Source organism: Silurus meridionalis, chromosome 24 (genome assembly GCF_014805685.1).
Source record: "Silurus meridionalis isolate SWU-2019-XX chromosome 24, ASM1480568v1, whole genome shotgun sequence".
Lineage (NCBI taxonomy): Eukaryota > Metazoa > Chordata > Actinopteri > Siluriformes > Siluridae > Silurus > Silurus meridionalis.
The window spans coordinates 2,620,572-2,638,278 of record NC_060907.1 but is presented as its reverse complement, the minus strand read 5'-3'; the positions used below and the strand labels follow the sequence as shown (position 1 = coordinate 2,638,278).

The window sequence follows — 17,707 nt, the reverse complement described above, 5'->3', positions numbered from 1 at the left end:
AGTAGAACGGCTTGAATGCCCTCCTCGCGTCATGCTCCGAGTTTTTGAATGTGTTTACCTCTCCGGCTCTCTCGGCGTGCATGCTGTTTGTGCCGCTAGCGCCGCTAGCGTGGTTAGCTGCAGCCTCGAAATGAGCATAAAAGGTGTTTAGCTCGTCTGCTAGAGAAGCGTCCACATTCACCATTCTAGAAGATGGTGTTCTATAGTCGGTGATTGTTCTTAGTCCCTGCAACAGGCTCCTAGAGCCACCATGTTGGAACTGTGACTCTAGTTTCCTCCGCTTTGCATCCTTCACCGCTCTGCGAACACTGTAAGATGCAACCTTGTACTCGTCCATGTCCCCGGTGGCGAGCCCCGTGTTGAAGGCAGTGGAGGGGGATCTCAGAGCGTCGCGGATGGTTTTATCCACCCATGGTTTCTGGTTGTGAAACTTTCTGATTCTGTTTTTTTGCACCGTATCATCTGCTAGTTTCCCCGATGAATCCCACAACCGCTTCCTTAAACATGTTGACTTCATCAGGGCTGCACCTGAACATGTCCAAGTCTGTGTCATCCAAAGCGTCCTGCAGAGCGACCACCGATTGGTCAGTCCAGCGCGTGAGCTCCTCTGAACCGGAGCTTCCTGTTTCAGCCTTTTTTTGTAAACAGGCATGAGGAAGATGGCGGCATGGTCCGATTTCCCAAACGGTGGACATGATTGTGCCTCGTAGCTGTTCTTGAATGGCGTGTAACAGTGGTCCAGTGTCCTTTCTCCCCTGGTGGGGCAGATGATGTGCTGATGAAAGTTCGGTAGTGCGCGCTTGAGGTTGTCACTGTTAAAATCTCCTACCACAATGAGTGCAGCGTCCCGATGCTGTGTTTGGTGAAGTGTTATTGTCTCTTGCAAATCTCATACTGCAGTGTCTATGTCCGCTTGAGGTGAAATATAAACGGCACTGACTATGACCGATCTGAATTCGAGGTAGATAGAAAGGTGGTCATTTGATGGTCAGTAGTTCCAGATTTGGTGTGCAGGAGCGTGAAAGAGGAACGATGCTCGCACTGTCGCACCAGTGGTTGTTCACTATCAGACACACTCCCCCTTCTCTTGACTTCCCCGACTCCAGTGTTCTGTCCATGCGGTAAACCGAGAAAAACTGGCCCGTTTGGATTGCCTGGTCCGGTACCGCTGGGTTCAGCCATGTCTCAGTGAAGCAGAGAAGGTTGCAGTCCCGAATGTCTCTTTGGAACTTGACCCTTGCCCTGAGATCGTCGAGCTTGTTTTCTAGTGACTGGACATTGGCTAACAGGATACTAGGTAAGGGAGCGCAGTGTGCGCGTGCCCTCAGCCTGTTCCTGACACCGGCTTGTTTCGTACGGGTCGCGTCCTTTGTTCTCCCTCAGGATCTCGCTCGGCCAGCATGGGTCCAAGTTTAAAAAAGGTGAAAGGTGAGTGCATTGTACACCAATAGATATAAGAGTGTCCCTGTTATATCTAATGATGTCCATCTTGTGTAGATTGAACTGTAACTAAATTAATAAAAGTATAAAATAAAAAAAAAAATAGAAAACGTAGCCGGAGCAGCCGTGACAGCAGCCAACCTCCCCGGGGCCATCTTGAGATCTTTTTGTCCAAACAACATTTAAAACACGATACAGAAAAAGCAAACAAGTGTAGGTTTTTAACTTACTTCTGTCCTGCCCACTGACACTGAAAATTAATGACCATATAAATATATAATATCAATAAATTAATTAATTATCAATCACTGAGGTAAATATATCTAAATTATTGTATTACGTCCCAAGTGTCTCAGGTAACGTTTCTCAGAGACAACACTCTCCGCCAGCTATCACGTATTAATATTTGCACCTGATTCTGACAGCAGATATGGAATATTCCATTACGTAAGCTGAAGGGCAGGACAGACCAGAATAATAAGACCTGTTTTTCTCTTTAAATTTCACTTTCTTGTTGAGAGCTTCAACACAGAACAGAATTCTTACTCTGGATCATCCACAGTGCTGTTTTCTCTTGTCCACTTCAGTAAGTAAATACAAAGTCTATTCTTACTGTATGTGGGATATTCTGATAGTCTAGTAGATTTTATTGTTATTTCTTGTCCAATATTTAGTAACATTTTAGAACATTTGTTGAAGAATCAGCACACGAACTCTGTGAGCACGATAGCTGAGATCTGCTTTTTAAATGTATTTGCTTCATAAATGGTGTCTCTAAATGTTGGTCTTAGTGTTTAAAAGTAAGTGATTGGAGATTCCACACACAAATAAAAATATCTTGTGCCCATTAAAGGAGGAAATGTGGTGTATAGCATGGTTCTCATGTGATTTTTTACTTCTCGTGTAAAAAAGCTAAAACTTAAAAAATGTTTGCTCTAAAAGAAAAATAATAAAGGATTTACTTTCACTTGTGGAAATATTTAATCTGGGGATTAATACTTTTACTCCAGTACAGGAATGAAGTACATTGTCCACCACTACTTGTTTCACAGACAGGTTCTTCCTCTATTCCAGATCAAAGTGTGAAAAGAACCAGGAAATAAAACAGATTTTCAGGCTTTAGTTTTTAGGTTAAGTGTCAGATGACTACCCTTTATGTACAGAGCTCAACTCGTTATTGTCTCATACAAATTCAAATGACTCCAAATAAACAACCCCCATTGTAACGGCTTCTGTAGGTTTTCTTCTGATTAAAAGAATTACGCTTCAACTGATGCCGTAACGTTTAAAATCTTCATAGCCATCGCTATCTGCTTTGTATTTTAACACCACTTGAACATTAATCTCTTCGCATAATTTCATGACACCATGAAAAACTGAAACAAATAAACATTCAGATACATAAAACGTTTCTCTTTTTACCACTGTTCAACCGGTTGTTTCCTACTGAACCAATATCAATACACAAGTATAATACAAATTAACAGATTAAATCTAACGATTAAATCACATACCGTGTGTGCTTTCCAATCAGAAATACAGGAGACATCAAAAGATATTTATATAGGCATTCCTTTTAACAAACACTTTTTATTATCGAATAGCTCTCAGCATGCGTGCATTTCTTTGTGGATCGGAAAACTAAAATGGCTATCTAGATCATGTGACAAATTCAACCAATAATGAATGTAATTCTCCTGAAGGTGTCACTATTACACAGTTTTATAACACAATTTCCAAATGAACATTTATACATTATACCTCATTTGTGAACTAAATACTTTTCCACAATTTAAATTACTGACATACAAGAGAGATACACCCATAATAATAATAATAATAATAATAATAATAATAATAATAATAATAATAATAGTAATAATAATAATAATAGTAATAATAATTTAGACATATATACAAATTCAATACAATTCTTAATGAAATTTCAATAAATATATTTTTATACATTATCATATAATAAGGCAAAGGCTGATACCAGCACATATTTATTTACCAAACACACCCAGAAAAAAAAGATGACGAAACACAAGACATAAAACCAATGGAATGAGATCAACACAACCTGGAGATAAAAATAGAGAAAAAAAAAAACATTTTGTCATTTATACAAAGCTTCTGAAATGAAATTTGACACACCGTCTCACTATTATATAAATATATTCTTTATAAATGTATACTACTTTACATTTTACTTGCTCATACGCAGTAATAACAGAACTTTTTTTTTACTCCAATATGTTTTGAGTCTGACTTGGATTAATAAAAATAAAAATATATACAACATCTATATAACTCTAATTAGATTGTAATAAATAATCTGACCATTGTACATAATCATTTAAGCTATTTTATCAACACAAATGACACACACTGTATGGTAAAAAATAGCAGTTTTCATGTTGTTGAGAAACACATTTGATTGGTTCCGAAAAAACTACTGGATCAACTGTAGTTATTATATGATCATGCTGTAAATCAGAATAATTATGTTACCCATAAGTAAGTATGTTAAGTATGTTGTGATGTGCCACTGCACATCACATGACCTGTTATACATCACTCAGCACTCAGACCTGTTCTGTGTTAATAAAACCCTTAATTAAGTTCTAGTTTATTGTGTGCTTTTTTGTCACACTTTTGTCTTTGCCTTGCAAATGTGAGTTTTTGCTCAGTTTGCTTGTGTTTATGTTTCAGGTTCTTGTTTTACTCTTTAAATAAAACCTGCACTTTCATCTGCCATCTGATGAATCGCCTGGCTGAGTTGATCCTCTGACACTAGTGTCTAATGTGGGAGTTAATTTGTAATTAATGTCACTATAAAGCAACCATATCACTAGATCCAATCTCTGAAATGCAACTGTTCCTCCTTTACAGTGTTCAGTAGTGAAAAGAGATGGCAAACTCAGGTAAGACACTGATAATTTCACTGATTTTACTCATACAAGCCCAATTTAAAAAAAGTTGTGACGCTGTTTAAAATGTAAAAAAAAATTCAAATCTCATAAACCCATATACAGTGAGGAAAATAAGTATTTGAACACCCTGCTATTTTGCAAGTTCTCCCACTTAGAAATCATGAAGGGGTCTGAAATTGTCATCGTAGGTGCATGTCCACTGTGAGAGACTGTGAAAAAAATCCAGAAATCACAATGTATTATTTTTTAACTATTTATTTGTATGATACAGCTGCAAATAAGTATTTGAACACCTGAGAAAGTCAATGTTAATATTTGGTACAGTAGCCTTTGTTTGCAATTACAGAGGTCAAATGTTTCCTGTAGTTTTTCACCAGGTTTGCACACACTGCAGGAGGGATTTTAGCCCACTCCTCCACACAGATCTTCTATAGATCAGTCAGGTTTCTGGCCTGTCACTGAGAAACACGGAGTTTGAGCTCCCTCCAAGGATTTTTTATTGGGTTTAGGTCTGGAGACTGGCTAGGCCACGCCAGAACCTTGATATGCTTCTTACAGAGCCACTCCTTGGTTATCCTGGCTGTGTGCTTCGGGTCATTGTCATGTTGGAAGACCCAGCCTCGACCCATCTTCAATGCTCTAACTGTTCCCCAAAATCTCGCAATACATGGCCCCGGTCATCCTCTCCTTAATAAAGTGCAGTCGCCCTGTCCCATGTGCAGAAGAACACCCCCAAAGCATGATGCTACCACCCCCATGCTTCACAGTAGGGATGGTGTTCTTGGGATAGTACTCATCATTCTTCTTCCTCCAAACACGTTTAGTGGAATTATTACCCAAAAGTTCTATTTTGGTCTCATCTGACCACATGACTTTCTCCCATGACTCCTCTGGATCATCCAGATGGTCATTGGCAAACTTAAGACGTGCCTGGACATGTGCTGGTTTAAGCAGGGGAACCTTCCGTGCCATGCATGATTTCAAACCATGACGTCTTAGTGTATTACCAACAGTAACCTTGGAAACGGTGGTCCCAGCTCTTTTCAGGTCATTGACCAGCTCCTCCCGTGTAGTTCTGGGCTGATTTCTCACCTTCCTCAGGATCATTGAGACCCCACGAGGTGAGATCTTGCATGGAGCCCCAGTCCGAGGGAGATTGACAGTCATGTTTAGCTTCTTCCATTTTCTAATGATTGCTCCAACAGTTTTTTCACCAAGCTGTTTGGCAATTTCCCTGTAGCCCTTTCCAGCCTTGTGGAGGTGTACAATTTTGTCTCTAGTGTCTTTGGACAGCTCTTTGGTCTTGGCCATGTTAGTAGTTGGATTCTTACTGATTGTATGGGGTGGACAGGTGTCTTTATGCAGCTAACGACCTTAAACAGGTGCATCTAATTTAGGATAATAAATGTAGTGGAGGTGGACATTTTAAAGGCAGACTAACAGGTCTTTGAGGGTCAGAATTCTAGCTGATAGACAGTTGTTCAAATACTTATTTGCAGCTGTATTGTGATTTCTGGATTTTTTTTTAGATTATGTCTCTCACAGTGGACATGCACCTACGATGACAATTTCAGACCCTTACATGATTTCTAAGTGAAAGAACTTGCAAAATAACAGGGTGTTCAAATACTTATTTTCCTCACTGTATATATACAGGCCACTTTCCTTGGCCACTTTATTAGGTACACCTGTACAACTGCTCGTGAACGCAAATTTCTAATTAGCCAATCACATGGCAGCAACTCAATGCATTTAGGCATGTAGACATGGTCAAGACGATCTGCTGCAGTTCAAACCGAGCGTCAGAATGGGGAAGAAAGGTGATTTAAGTGACTTTGAACGTGGCATGGTTGTTGGTGCCAGACGGGCTGGTTTGAGTATTTCAGAAACTGCTGATCTACTGAGATTTTCACACACAACCATCTCTAGGGTTTACAGAGAATGGTCCGAAAAAGAGAAAATATTCAGTGAGCAGCAGTTCTGTGGGCGCAAATGCCTTGTTGATGCCAGGGGTCAGAGGAAAATGGCCAGACTGGTTCGAGCTGATAGAAAAGCAACAGTAACTCAAATAACCACTCGTTACAACCGAGGTATGCAGAAGAGCATCTCTGAATGCATAACACGTCAAACCTTGAGGCGGATGGGCTACAGCAGCAGAAGACCACACTGGGTGCCACTCCTGACAGCTAAGAACAGGAAACTGAGGCTACAGTTCGCACAGGCTCACCAAAATTGGACAATAGAAGATTGGAAAAACGTTGCCTGGTCTGATGAGTCTCGATTTCTGCTGTGACATTCGGATCAGAATTTGGCATCAACAACATCAAAGCATGGATCCATACTGCCTTGTATCAACGGTTCAGGCTTGTGGTGGTGGTGTAATGGTATGGGGGATATTTTCTTGGCACACTTTGGGTTTATTGGTACCAATTGAGCATCGTGTCAACGCCACAGCCTACCTGAGTATTGTTGCTGACCATATCCATCCCTTTATGACCACTGTGTACCCATTTTCTGATGGCTACTTCCAGCAGGATAACGTGCCATGCCATAAGTCACGAATCATCTCAGACTGGTTTCTTGAACATGACAATGAGTTCACTGTACTCAAATGGCCTCCACAGTCACCAGATCTCAATCTAATAGAGCATCTTTGGGATGTGGTGGAACGGGAGATTCGCATCATGGATGTGCAGCAACTGCGTGATGCTATCATTGGTCAATATGGACCAAAATCTCGGAGGAATGTTTCCAGTACCTTGTTGAATCTATGCCACGAAGGATTAAGGCAGTTCTGAAGGCAAAAGGGGGTCCAACCTGGTACTAGTAAGGTGTACCTAATAAAGTGGCCGGTGAGTGTATATATGTGTGTGTGTGTATGTGTGTGTGTGTGGAGGGATCCTTATATGAATACTAATACCATGCAAAATCATATTGTGTAAAATCATTATGATAGTTTAAAGATTACTTATCTTTTATATTTACTTAATTAGTAAAGCTTAAAGATAATTATTTTATCTATTTTAACAAAATGAGCCTAATTACCATCAAAAACATCATTTGAAGTCTTGTATCTTTGAAGACTGTAATTTTTAGCTGTAATAATTGGTTTTAAGGTTGGCCAGTAAAAATGCTCAATAATCACACGTAGGACTTCATTAGAAATATTTATTCCAAACACATTTATTTACAGCCTAATAAAAAAATATTTGAGTCTGCATTATTAAGGCACCACTTCTATCCAAACATTATTCATGATGGTCATTTTTATTTTTTTTTACTTTGTTCTTAATACAAAAATACTTTATTTTTTGTATTAAGTTGATCTGTAGTTTCTCATGTTTAATATGTTTTAGAGATATTTCATGGTTCAAAAGGAGATAAAGTAGAGAAAGAGAAATTGAGAGAAAAAAAATCTGGTTTCTCTGACAGTGTCAGGGATAGACCAGGCGTCAGAAACCTGCAAGAGCTTGAGAAGAGACTGTAGCAAAATGGCACACTTAACTGAGGGCTTCCAGTGAAGCGTAGCCAGGAGCATGGAAGCACAGGGAACAAGAGCATTAGGAAGTCCAGGTGATTTATGGTTGTAACTAGTTGTAACTCTGAGCTTATTAAATGTATGGAATGTGGTAAAAGGAAAAACTGAGTAAGTACAGTTATAGTAGATACACCCTAATTCTATCAGACTCAGAATCAGGTTTATTAGCAAAGTGTGTTGACACACATAAGGAATTTGGATCCATCTGTTGGTGACTCTTAAAAAGTACAGACATAAATAACACTATACATTTAGCTTGTAGACAAAACAATACAGTCTATACAAGACTATACAGATTAAATAAAAACAATATACAGAGAATATGACAGATCACTAATCAAGTCAAGTCAAGAAGCTTTTATTGTCATTTTAACCATATATAACTGATGCAGTACAGAGTAAAATTAAACAACGTTCCTCCAGAACCCTGGTGCTACATTTAACAACATAAAGCTACATTACAGAAAACACAGAGTTAAGGACTAGTAAGTGTCCTCGCCACATAAAGTGCATCGTGTGCAACCTGGTGCAAAGGGTGCAAGACAGACAGTGCAAGACAACACAAGACAATACAAGACATGACAAATACAAAAAACACACAATAGCGCCACCAGTAAACCTGCTGTATATTACACAGTGCGGTGTGTAAAAGAAAACTGAATACAGGAGTGAACATTGTAATTAAACAATATGTTTAAATAGCAGCAGTCAAAAAAGATGTGCAAAAACAGCATGTAAACACTTTGTAAAAATGGAGTTATATAATATTGGCATGGATGTGTGAAGTGAGTACGGTTGTGTGTTGTGAGTTCAGTTCTGTGTTGAGAAGCCCAATGGCTTAAGGATGTGACGGCCTGAATGCTTCGGAACTGCTTTTCTGATGGCAGGAGGGTGAAGAGTGTGTGTGAGTAGTGTGTGATGCGCGTGTGTGAGGTGTGTGTGGTCGTCCACAATGCTGTTGGCTTTGCGGATGCAGTGTGGTGTAAATGTCCATAATAGAAGGGGGAGAGACTCTGATGATCTTCTTAACTGCCCTCACTTTCCTCTGTAAGGACTTGCAATCTGAGACGGTGCAGTTCCCAAACCAGGCACTGATGCAAATGCTCAAGATGCTCTCAATGGTCCCTCTGTAGAACGTGGTCAGGATGGGGGTAAAGAGATGAGCTTTCCTCAGCTTTCTCAGGAAGTAGAGACTCTGCTGGGCTTTTTTGGTGATGGAGCTGGAGAATGGTCACTCTTTGCTCTCCTGAAGTCAACAACCATCTCTTTCATTTTGTCAACGTTCAGAGACAGGTTGTTCGATCCACACTATGGATTTTTTGACGGAGCTCCACGCTGTCAGGATCCACTGGCAGACTTGACCATAAGTTGCTCTTCGTATTCAGCCTGTTTTATTGAAGGATTTCTCTCCACTTTCATCCAAGCCTACCACTGAACACGGCACGCCAACTTAAATGCACGATTTACACTGATGTCGACTGGCTGCAAATACTTTGTTATGCCCCCAAGAATTACAGCTGGAATTGAGTGTGTCCTCTTGATGGCTTCTTTAACAGAATCTGTTATGTGAGGCTTTCCGTTATCCATCTTTTCTTGTTTACTTTTACAACAATTTCTCTCGGGAGTTTATCTTTATCATCGGTGGAAGCTTTTCTCAGCTCAGAACACAGGCGAAGTGCGGTTTTCATGGCCAGTTGTTTTTAACGTGATGAATGATTCGCCTTTCCTGTTCACAGTCCGAGTGAAAGGCAGGTCAAATGTCAGGAATGAGGAAACTCATCCATATTTATGATGTGGTGCGGGCCGATCTTTGCATGAGTGAATTTGCAGGAGTTTAAAACTTTTTCCTCGTAGTCGAGAGGGAGCTGCTGACACAGAGTCGTCCATGACCTTATGAACAGGTCTTTACGTCTCTTAATTCTGAGACACCACGATGGTCCACCTCCAAATTCCTTAAGCTTCATTGGGGTTGGCGATAGTTTTGGCTTTCAGTCAGATCTGCACAGACCAAAAACCTCGGCCGTCTGCTCTTTGTGTGTTGACCCAGTCTTCGAGCTCATTTTCTAGTTCGGGCCATCTGCTTTTCTTCCCTCTGAAAGCTTTTGTTGTCTTTTTGCACCAAGTCAGTTCCTCACGCTGCTGTTTCCACCGTCTTATCATCGACTCATTAAGGCCAAGCTCCCGTGCTTCAGCTCTATTTCCTTTTCCAACAGCCAGATCGATCACCTTCAACTTGAAAGCTGCATCATATGCATTTTTCATTGTCTTTGCCATGATGAGGACGTGTAGATGACAAAATGACTACCTTAATCAGAATGATTCAGTGGGAGCGTGCTTGATTTAATATAAAGAGTTTAATTGGTTCACCTTAACCCGTTCGGCAATTTCATTGGTCTAATGTTATGGGGCTCAGTGGTGACATCAAGTTTGTGAGACTGGGAAAAACCCAGAAAAATCCATATATTAGCCATTTCATTGTTTAAGCTACGGGGTTCAAAGCGTGGGAAAAAAGTAGCGGCTTATAGTCCGGAAAATACGGTAGTTCTAAAATTGTGTTAATAAAAGCCAGGTTTTAAAACAAATGGCCAACCAAACCTGACATAAATATCAGACAGACATCTTCAGGAGAAATCATTCCTGATAAAATATTAACCACTCCAACATTTCAGATCTACTATTAAATGTTAAATGTTCATCTACTGTTTAGATCCCCCTAATACTCTTAAATAAATACGTTTTCGCTATCTGTTGGTTTACAGAGTCAGAACTGAGGATTTTTCTGGTGGGTAAATCTGGAGCAGGAAAGAGTGCAACAGGAAACACAATCCTGAGAGAGACATTGTTCGTATCTAAACCTTCACCAAAATCAGTTACCCAGGTTTGTGAAAAACACACTTGAAAATCTGAAAACAGGGACGTCTGTGTGATTGACACGCCAGGAATTTATGGATCAACAACAGAAAAAGAATTGAAGGACCAAATACAAGAATCAGTCTGTTTGTCACTTCCTGGTCCTCATGTGTTTCTGCTGGTGATCAGCCTGACTGCAAGATTCACAGAAGAGGAGAAGAAGGCTGTAGAGTGGATTCAGGAGAACTTTGGAAAAGATGCTTTAAAATACACCATCATTCTGTTCACTTGTGTTGATCAGCTGGGCAATATTCTTCTGGATGAGTATATCAAAGAGAGTATAGATCTTAAGAACCTGGTAGCGAGTTGTAATCACAGATATCATGCATTCAACAATAATGATGACGGTAACAGTGATCAGGTCACAGAGCTGCTGCAGAAGATAGATGAGATGGTGCAGGGAAATGGTGGAAAGCACTACACTAATGACATGTTCGAAAATGCACAATGGTGGATTACAGCGAAGAAAGTGGGAAAAGTAGCAGTAGTAGGTGCTGGTGTAGTAGCAGGAGTATTGACACAGAATCCTATAATTATAGCAGGTACAGTGTCTGGTGCAGGAATAACATATTTAACTAATTACATGCATTGACACAAAAAATAGTAGATTCAATGCGCTGTTATATATTACATAAACCAAAGAGACCACAATTATTTGTTTACTACGTTGACATGAGTAAATGTAAAAAATAATAATTAATGGGTTGTTGATTAATATTAATAGATCAGAAAAGGGCTCCAATTGGTTCTATAGATATATAAGGTCAAAAAATGTATCTTGATTGTCCTGTTCCATTTAAAATTTAATCAGGTCCAAAAGGGGAATTTATATGATTTTTATGGTATTTATGGTTAAAATTGTTTGCATAGTGTTTATTAACAATTGTGACTAATACATATATTATTATTATTTTTAGATTATGATTAGTCAATTGCACAATGCACAAAGCATTCATTTATTATCTAAAGTAAAAAGTGAATAGAACTTCCTAATCTTCCACTTGTAACCTTTTATATATTCTCAAACAAATTCTTTTTATTGTTCTGTATTGTGTTGTAAGGAGTTTGATAATTCTGTATGCCATGCAGATTTAAATAATTGCTTTATACTGTATATAATGTATGTTTACTCCTAGCAGTCTTAAGATGGTTGTGTATGTTTGGTAGAAGGGCTAAAATGATAAATGGATAAACATATTTATCTATTTATGTACAAAATGTTTCTAATTGTTCTTTAATGACAAATGATCAGATGAGATTCTATTGTTTCTGTGTAAGATGCAGCATGTTTTTGTTATGAGTAGAATATTGCTGAATAAATTGCATTGTTCTATATTGAGCAATAATTGTTTTTGAATTAATTAAAATAAAAATTAATCCATCCATCCATCCATCGATGAATGATGGCCATTTGCTTTAGATGTAATAGAAGCATGATATATATATATATATATATATATATATATATATATATATATATATATATATATATATATATATATATACACACACACACACACACACACACACACACACACGACCCCAATTCCAGTTGGAACATCACTTTGTTATGTGACTTTGTCAAATGTTTAAACAGAGAAAATTTTGAAGAAAACCATTTTGAAGAAAATATAAGGTCGTTTTAGGTTAAATGTAACTTTGAGTGGGAAAAAGTCTGGAAAAAGTGCTATTAAAATGAAATAGAGAAACATTTTGCAACTAATTTGGTTAATTGACAGCAGATCAATAAGATGATCGGGAATAAATATTGTATATTAGAGATATTTTTGAAGATTAGACCATGTCTATAATTTGTGGAACAATTGGATTTAAAAAAAAATATTAGATTAGATTTAACTTTATTGTCAGAGTGCAAGTACCAGCCAATGTACATAAATCAATGTTAATAAATCTAACAAATATTGAAATATACAAATATACAATTTATGTATTATGGGAGTGCAAAGGTGCTCTATATATACACAGTGGTGTGAATTCTTGGGTTTTTTTTTTTTTGCATGTTTGTTACACTTTAATGTTTCAGATCATCAAACTAATTTAAATATTAGTAAAAGATAACACAAGTGATTACAACATGCATTTTTTAAATAAAAGTTTTTATCATTGAGGGAAAACAGAAGTATATGCCCCTAAAACTGCAATCAAGCGTTTGAGATAACATCTAACTCACTCCAGAATTTTTCCTTCTCCTCCATCTCACAACCCATTTGTGGAGCATAGGCACTGATGACATTTATCATCACCCCTTCAACTTCCAGCTTCACGTTCATCACCCTATCAGAAACTCTCTTCACCTCCACTACACTCTTACTGTACTCTTCCTTCAGAATCCCCCCTACACCATTTCTCTTTCCATCTACACCATGATAGAACAGTTTAAACACCTCCAATGTTCCTGGCCTTACTCTCTTTCCACATGGTCTCCTGAACACACAACATCTCTACCTTTCTCCTTTCCATCATATCAGCTCCCTCTCTCCTTTTACCAGTCATAGTACCAACATTTAAAGTACCAACCCGAACCTCCACTCTCCTACACTTCTACTTTCCCTGCTGTCTCTGTAGACGTCTTCCTCCTCTCCTTCTCCTCCTTCGGCCAATAGTAGACCAATTTCCACCAGTACCCTGTTGGCTAACGATAACTGTGGTGGTCGTTGTTAACCCGGGCCTCGACCGAGCCGCTATCAAATTTTAATTCCTGATCCGCATATTTGATTTGGTGAATGTTTTATGCTGGATGCCCTTCCTAACACAAGCCTCCCCATTTACCCGGGCTTTGGACCGGCACTAAGTGTGCACTGGCTTGTGCAACCCTAATGGGTGGGTTATCTTTTACTAATTTTTAAAATTAGTTTGATTATCTGAAAAAATAAAGTGTGACAAACATGCAAAAAAATAAGAAATCAGGAAGAAAGACACCTTTTACACCACTGTATATATACAGTGAGGAAAATAAGTATTTGAACACCCTGCTATTTTGCAAGTTGTCCCACTTAGAAATCATGGAGGGGTCTGAAATTGTCATCGTAGGTGCATGTCCACTGTGAGAGACAAAATCTAAAAAAAAAAAAATCCAGAAATCACAATGTATGATTTTCTAACTATTTATTTGTATGATACAGCTGCAAATAAGTATTTGAACACCTGAGAAAGTCAATGTTAATATTTGGTACAGTAGCCTTTGTTTGCAATTACAGAGGTCAAACGTTTCCTGTAGTTTTTCACCAGGTTTGCACACACTGCAGGAGGGATTTTGGCCCACTCCTCCACACAGATCTTCTCTAGATCAGTCAGGTTTCTGGCCTATCGCTGAGAAACACAGAGTTTGAGCTAGGCCATGCCAGAACCTTGATATGCTTCTTACAGAGCCACTCCTTGGTTATCCTGGCTGTGTGCTTGGTCATTGTCATGTTGGAAGACCCAGCCTCGACCCATCTTCAATGCTCTAACTGAGGGAAGGAGGTTGTTCCCCAAAATCTCGCAATACATAGCCCAAGTCATCCTCTCCTTAATACAGTGCAGTCGCCCTGTCCCATTTGCAGAAAAACACCCCAAAGCATGATGCTACCACCCCATGCTTCACAGTAGGGATGGTGTTCTTGGGATGGTACTCATCATTCTTCTTCCTCCAAACACGTTTAGTGGAATTTAGTCGTTTAGTCTGATCTGACCACATGAATTTCTCCCATGACTCCTCTGGATCATCCAAATGGTCATTGGCAAACTTAAGACGTGCCTGAACATGTGCTGGTTTAAGCAGGGGAACCTTCTGTGTCATGCATGATTTCAAACCATGACGTCTTAGTGTATTACAAACAGTAACCTTGGAAACGGTGGTCCCAGCTCTTTTCCGGTCATTGACCAGCTCCTCCCGTGTAGTTCTGGGCTGATTTCTCACTTTCCTTAGGATCATTGAGACCCCACAAGGTGAGATCTTGCAGGGAGCCCCAGTCCGAGGGAGATTGACAGTCATGTTTAGCTTCTTCCATTTTCTAATGATTGCTCCAACAGTGGACCTTTTTTCACCAAGCTGCTTGGCAATTTCCCCGTAGCCCTTTCCAGCCTTGTGGAGGTGTACAATTTTGTCTCTAGTGTCTTTGGACAGCTCTTTGGTCTTGGCCATGTTAGTAGTTGGATTCTTACTGATTGTATGGAGTGGACAGGTGTCTTTATGCAGCTAACGACCTCAAACAGGAGCATCTAATTTAGGATAATAAATGTAGTGGAGGTGGACATTTTAAAGGCAGACTAACAGGTCTTTGAGGGTTAGAATTCTAGCTGATAGACAGGTGTTCAAATACTTATTTGCAGCTGTATCATACAAATAAATAGTTTAAAAATCATTTATTGTGATTTCTGTTTTTTTTTTTTTTTTTCGTTATGTCTCTCACAGTGGACATGCACCTACGATGACAATTTTAGACCCCTCCATGATTTCTAAGTGGGAGAACTTGCAAAATAGCAGGGTGTTCAAATACTTATTTTCCTCACTATATATATCTCTATATATATTATAACAATAAACTGTGTAAGGTGCAAATGTGAAGCTAAACACAGAAGGGTTTTATTTGAAAGTAACCATAACAGTGTAAAAAGGCATTAGGAGGTAACGTGTTGTAATTTAAGCAGCTGTAAGAGCATGTGCAGCAGAAGGCATTAACAGTAAGAGACATCATGGAAAATAGTTTGCAGTTTGGGGACGTCAATATACAGTGATATTAATATAATATACTAACTGTTAAGTAATTTTATTTGTATAACTGATACATGTAATTCAGGTTGGTTAATTATGATTATTGCTAATAGAACATATCTGCATCAGCATGGCATGTATTTGTGTATGTTACCTCACAGGACAGCAGGGTTCTCCTGATCTGAAGATTGTGCTGGTGGGGATAACTGGATCAGGAAAAAGTGCTACAGGAAACACCATCCTGGGCAGAGAGGGTTTTAAGGATAAAACTTCATCAGTGTCTGTTACCCTGCAGTGTCAACATCAGATGCATCAGAGAGGAGACAGAAGCTTACTAGTGATTGACACTCCTGGGTTAAGTGACACATCTCTGACTGAAGAACAAGTAAAGTCTGAAATTGAGAAATGCTTTGACATTCACGCTTGTGTACCCTGCATCTTCCTGCTGGTTATTAGTCTGGCCAGAAGATTCTCAGAAGAAGAGAAACAAGCAGTGGAGTGGATCGAGGAGAATTTTGGAGAAGATGCTTTAAACTTCACCATTGTTGTGTTCACTCATGCAGACCATTTGAAGGGTACGAGCATGGAGGATTATGTTAAAGAAAGTGCAGAATTAAGTAGCCTCAAAAACAGATGTAGAGGATGCCATTCATTTGATAATAAAGACTGGCAGAACAGCACTCAGGTTACAGAACTGCTGGAGAAAATTGATCAGATAATCAAAAGTGACACAAATCAGCACTATACAAAGGAGCAATACCTGATGGTTCAAAATGAGATAGAAGAGAGAAAGAGAAAAGAAAAGAAAAAAATGTATTCCAGAATTCCAGTGAAAATTCTTTTCGCTACGATAAATGTAACTGTGGGTCTATTAACCCTACACACTGTGATAACAGGGATAGCTGAGTTTGTAGATACAGGTAGAGTCAGTTACAAACTTCTAGTTGGATTAGGATTATGTTCTTGTATTACTTTTATTAGATGTGTTCGAAAAAAAAGAAAAGGACTTTGAAAAAGTAGGAATGTCAATGAATCCATTTAATCACTGAGCTTTTGTGAAAGGTATTTTGAATGATAGAAAACATAATCACAGTTACTTGCTGATAAACCAGCTGCTCATCTTTATGGTCATTTTTTAGGTCATATGCTATTGTCACTCTTGTTTTAAACACAATAATCTTTCGGTAATTGGTAACGTGTTTCTTTTTTTTTCTTGAAATGTTTCAGTGTAACATTCAAATTTTGGTTTTGTTTGTTAAATGTCATAATACTTGGTGGTAATAAATGTGGGAATTCTACCTTGGATGCCATGTCGATACCAGTAATCAATGCAATGTTTTGATTATTCGACTTCTTTTAATTTAACAATTAATTGTTGATTATGAAGGTGAATCTTTAATGTGTAATGGGACAAGAGGGACACAGCCTAGATATACACTGACCAGGCATAGCATTTTGACATTTCAATATTATGAGTGGTGAAGTGAATAACACTGATAATCTCTTTATCATGTCACCTGTTAGTTGTTAGTTAGGGAAATATCTAGTAGGCAGCAAGTGAAAGTTTTGTCCTGAAAGTTGAATAATCTCATTATGCTGTATGTGATTAATGTGTACTACTAGCAGTCATAAGGAGGTTGTGTATGCTTGGTATAAGGGTTAAAATAAGTAAACATCTATTTATCCAAAAAATGTCTATAATTGTTCTTTAATGACAAATGATCAGATGGAATTATATTATATTATATAAGATTTAACATGTTCTTGTAATGAGTAAAACATTGCTGAATAAATTGCAATGCTCTATTTTAATTATTTTTTATAAATTTTGTATTAATTCTTAAAAATCTCTGTCTCTCCCACTTTCTCTCTATCTCGCTCTCGCTCTCTCTCATATACAGTCTATGAGAGATAATTATTCGCCATTGTACATTATATAATTGTAGAATTGTACAGGGTGTAGCATGTGATGTGGTAGCATTAAATTTTCTCTTCACTTAAAATAGAAAACCCAAACCAGTTCCAGCATGACAACGCCTTTGTACACAAAGCCACCACCATACAGAAAGCTACACACTGATTTTAGCTGGATTATGGTTAGTTTTCTTTCTTTTTGTTAAACGAGCACTAAAAGCAAGAGTATTGATAATGTAGGAAGGTCAATAACTT

General features: G+C 38.4%; 1 protein-coding gene across 3 annotated transcripts; it reads left to right on the top strand.

Annotated features, from left to right (window-relative positions):
* Window positions 1–1,956: 1,956 nt before the first annotated feature.
* LOC124378419 (GTPase IMAP family member 2-like) lies at window positions 1,957–17,260 on the top strand. Of its 3 annotated transcripts, XM_046838123.1 has the most exons (4): window positions 1,959–2,026; window positions 4,156–4,248; window positions 4,336–4,367; window positions 15,700–17,260. In XM_046838123.1, exons 3-4 carry the CDS (start codon window positions 4,355–4,357, stop codon window positions 16,548–16,550), a joined length of 864 nt encoding a protein of 287 aa, XP_046694079.1. In that variant the 5' UTR covers window positions 1,959–2,026; window positions 4,156–4,248; window positions 4,336–4,354; the 3' UTR covers window positions 16,551–17,260. The 3 variants fall into 3 exon arrangements, with proteins under 3 accessions (XP_046694075.1, XP_046694079.1, XP_046694078.1); XM_046838119.1 differs by lacking the exon at window positions 4,156–4,248 and having other exon boundaries at window positions 1,957–2,026; XM_046838122.1 differs by having other exon boundaries at window positions 4,156–4,367.
* The last annotated feature ends 447 nt before the right edge of the window (window positions 17,261–17,707 follow it).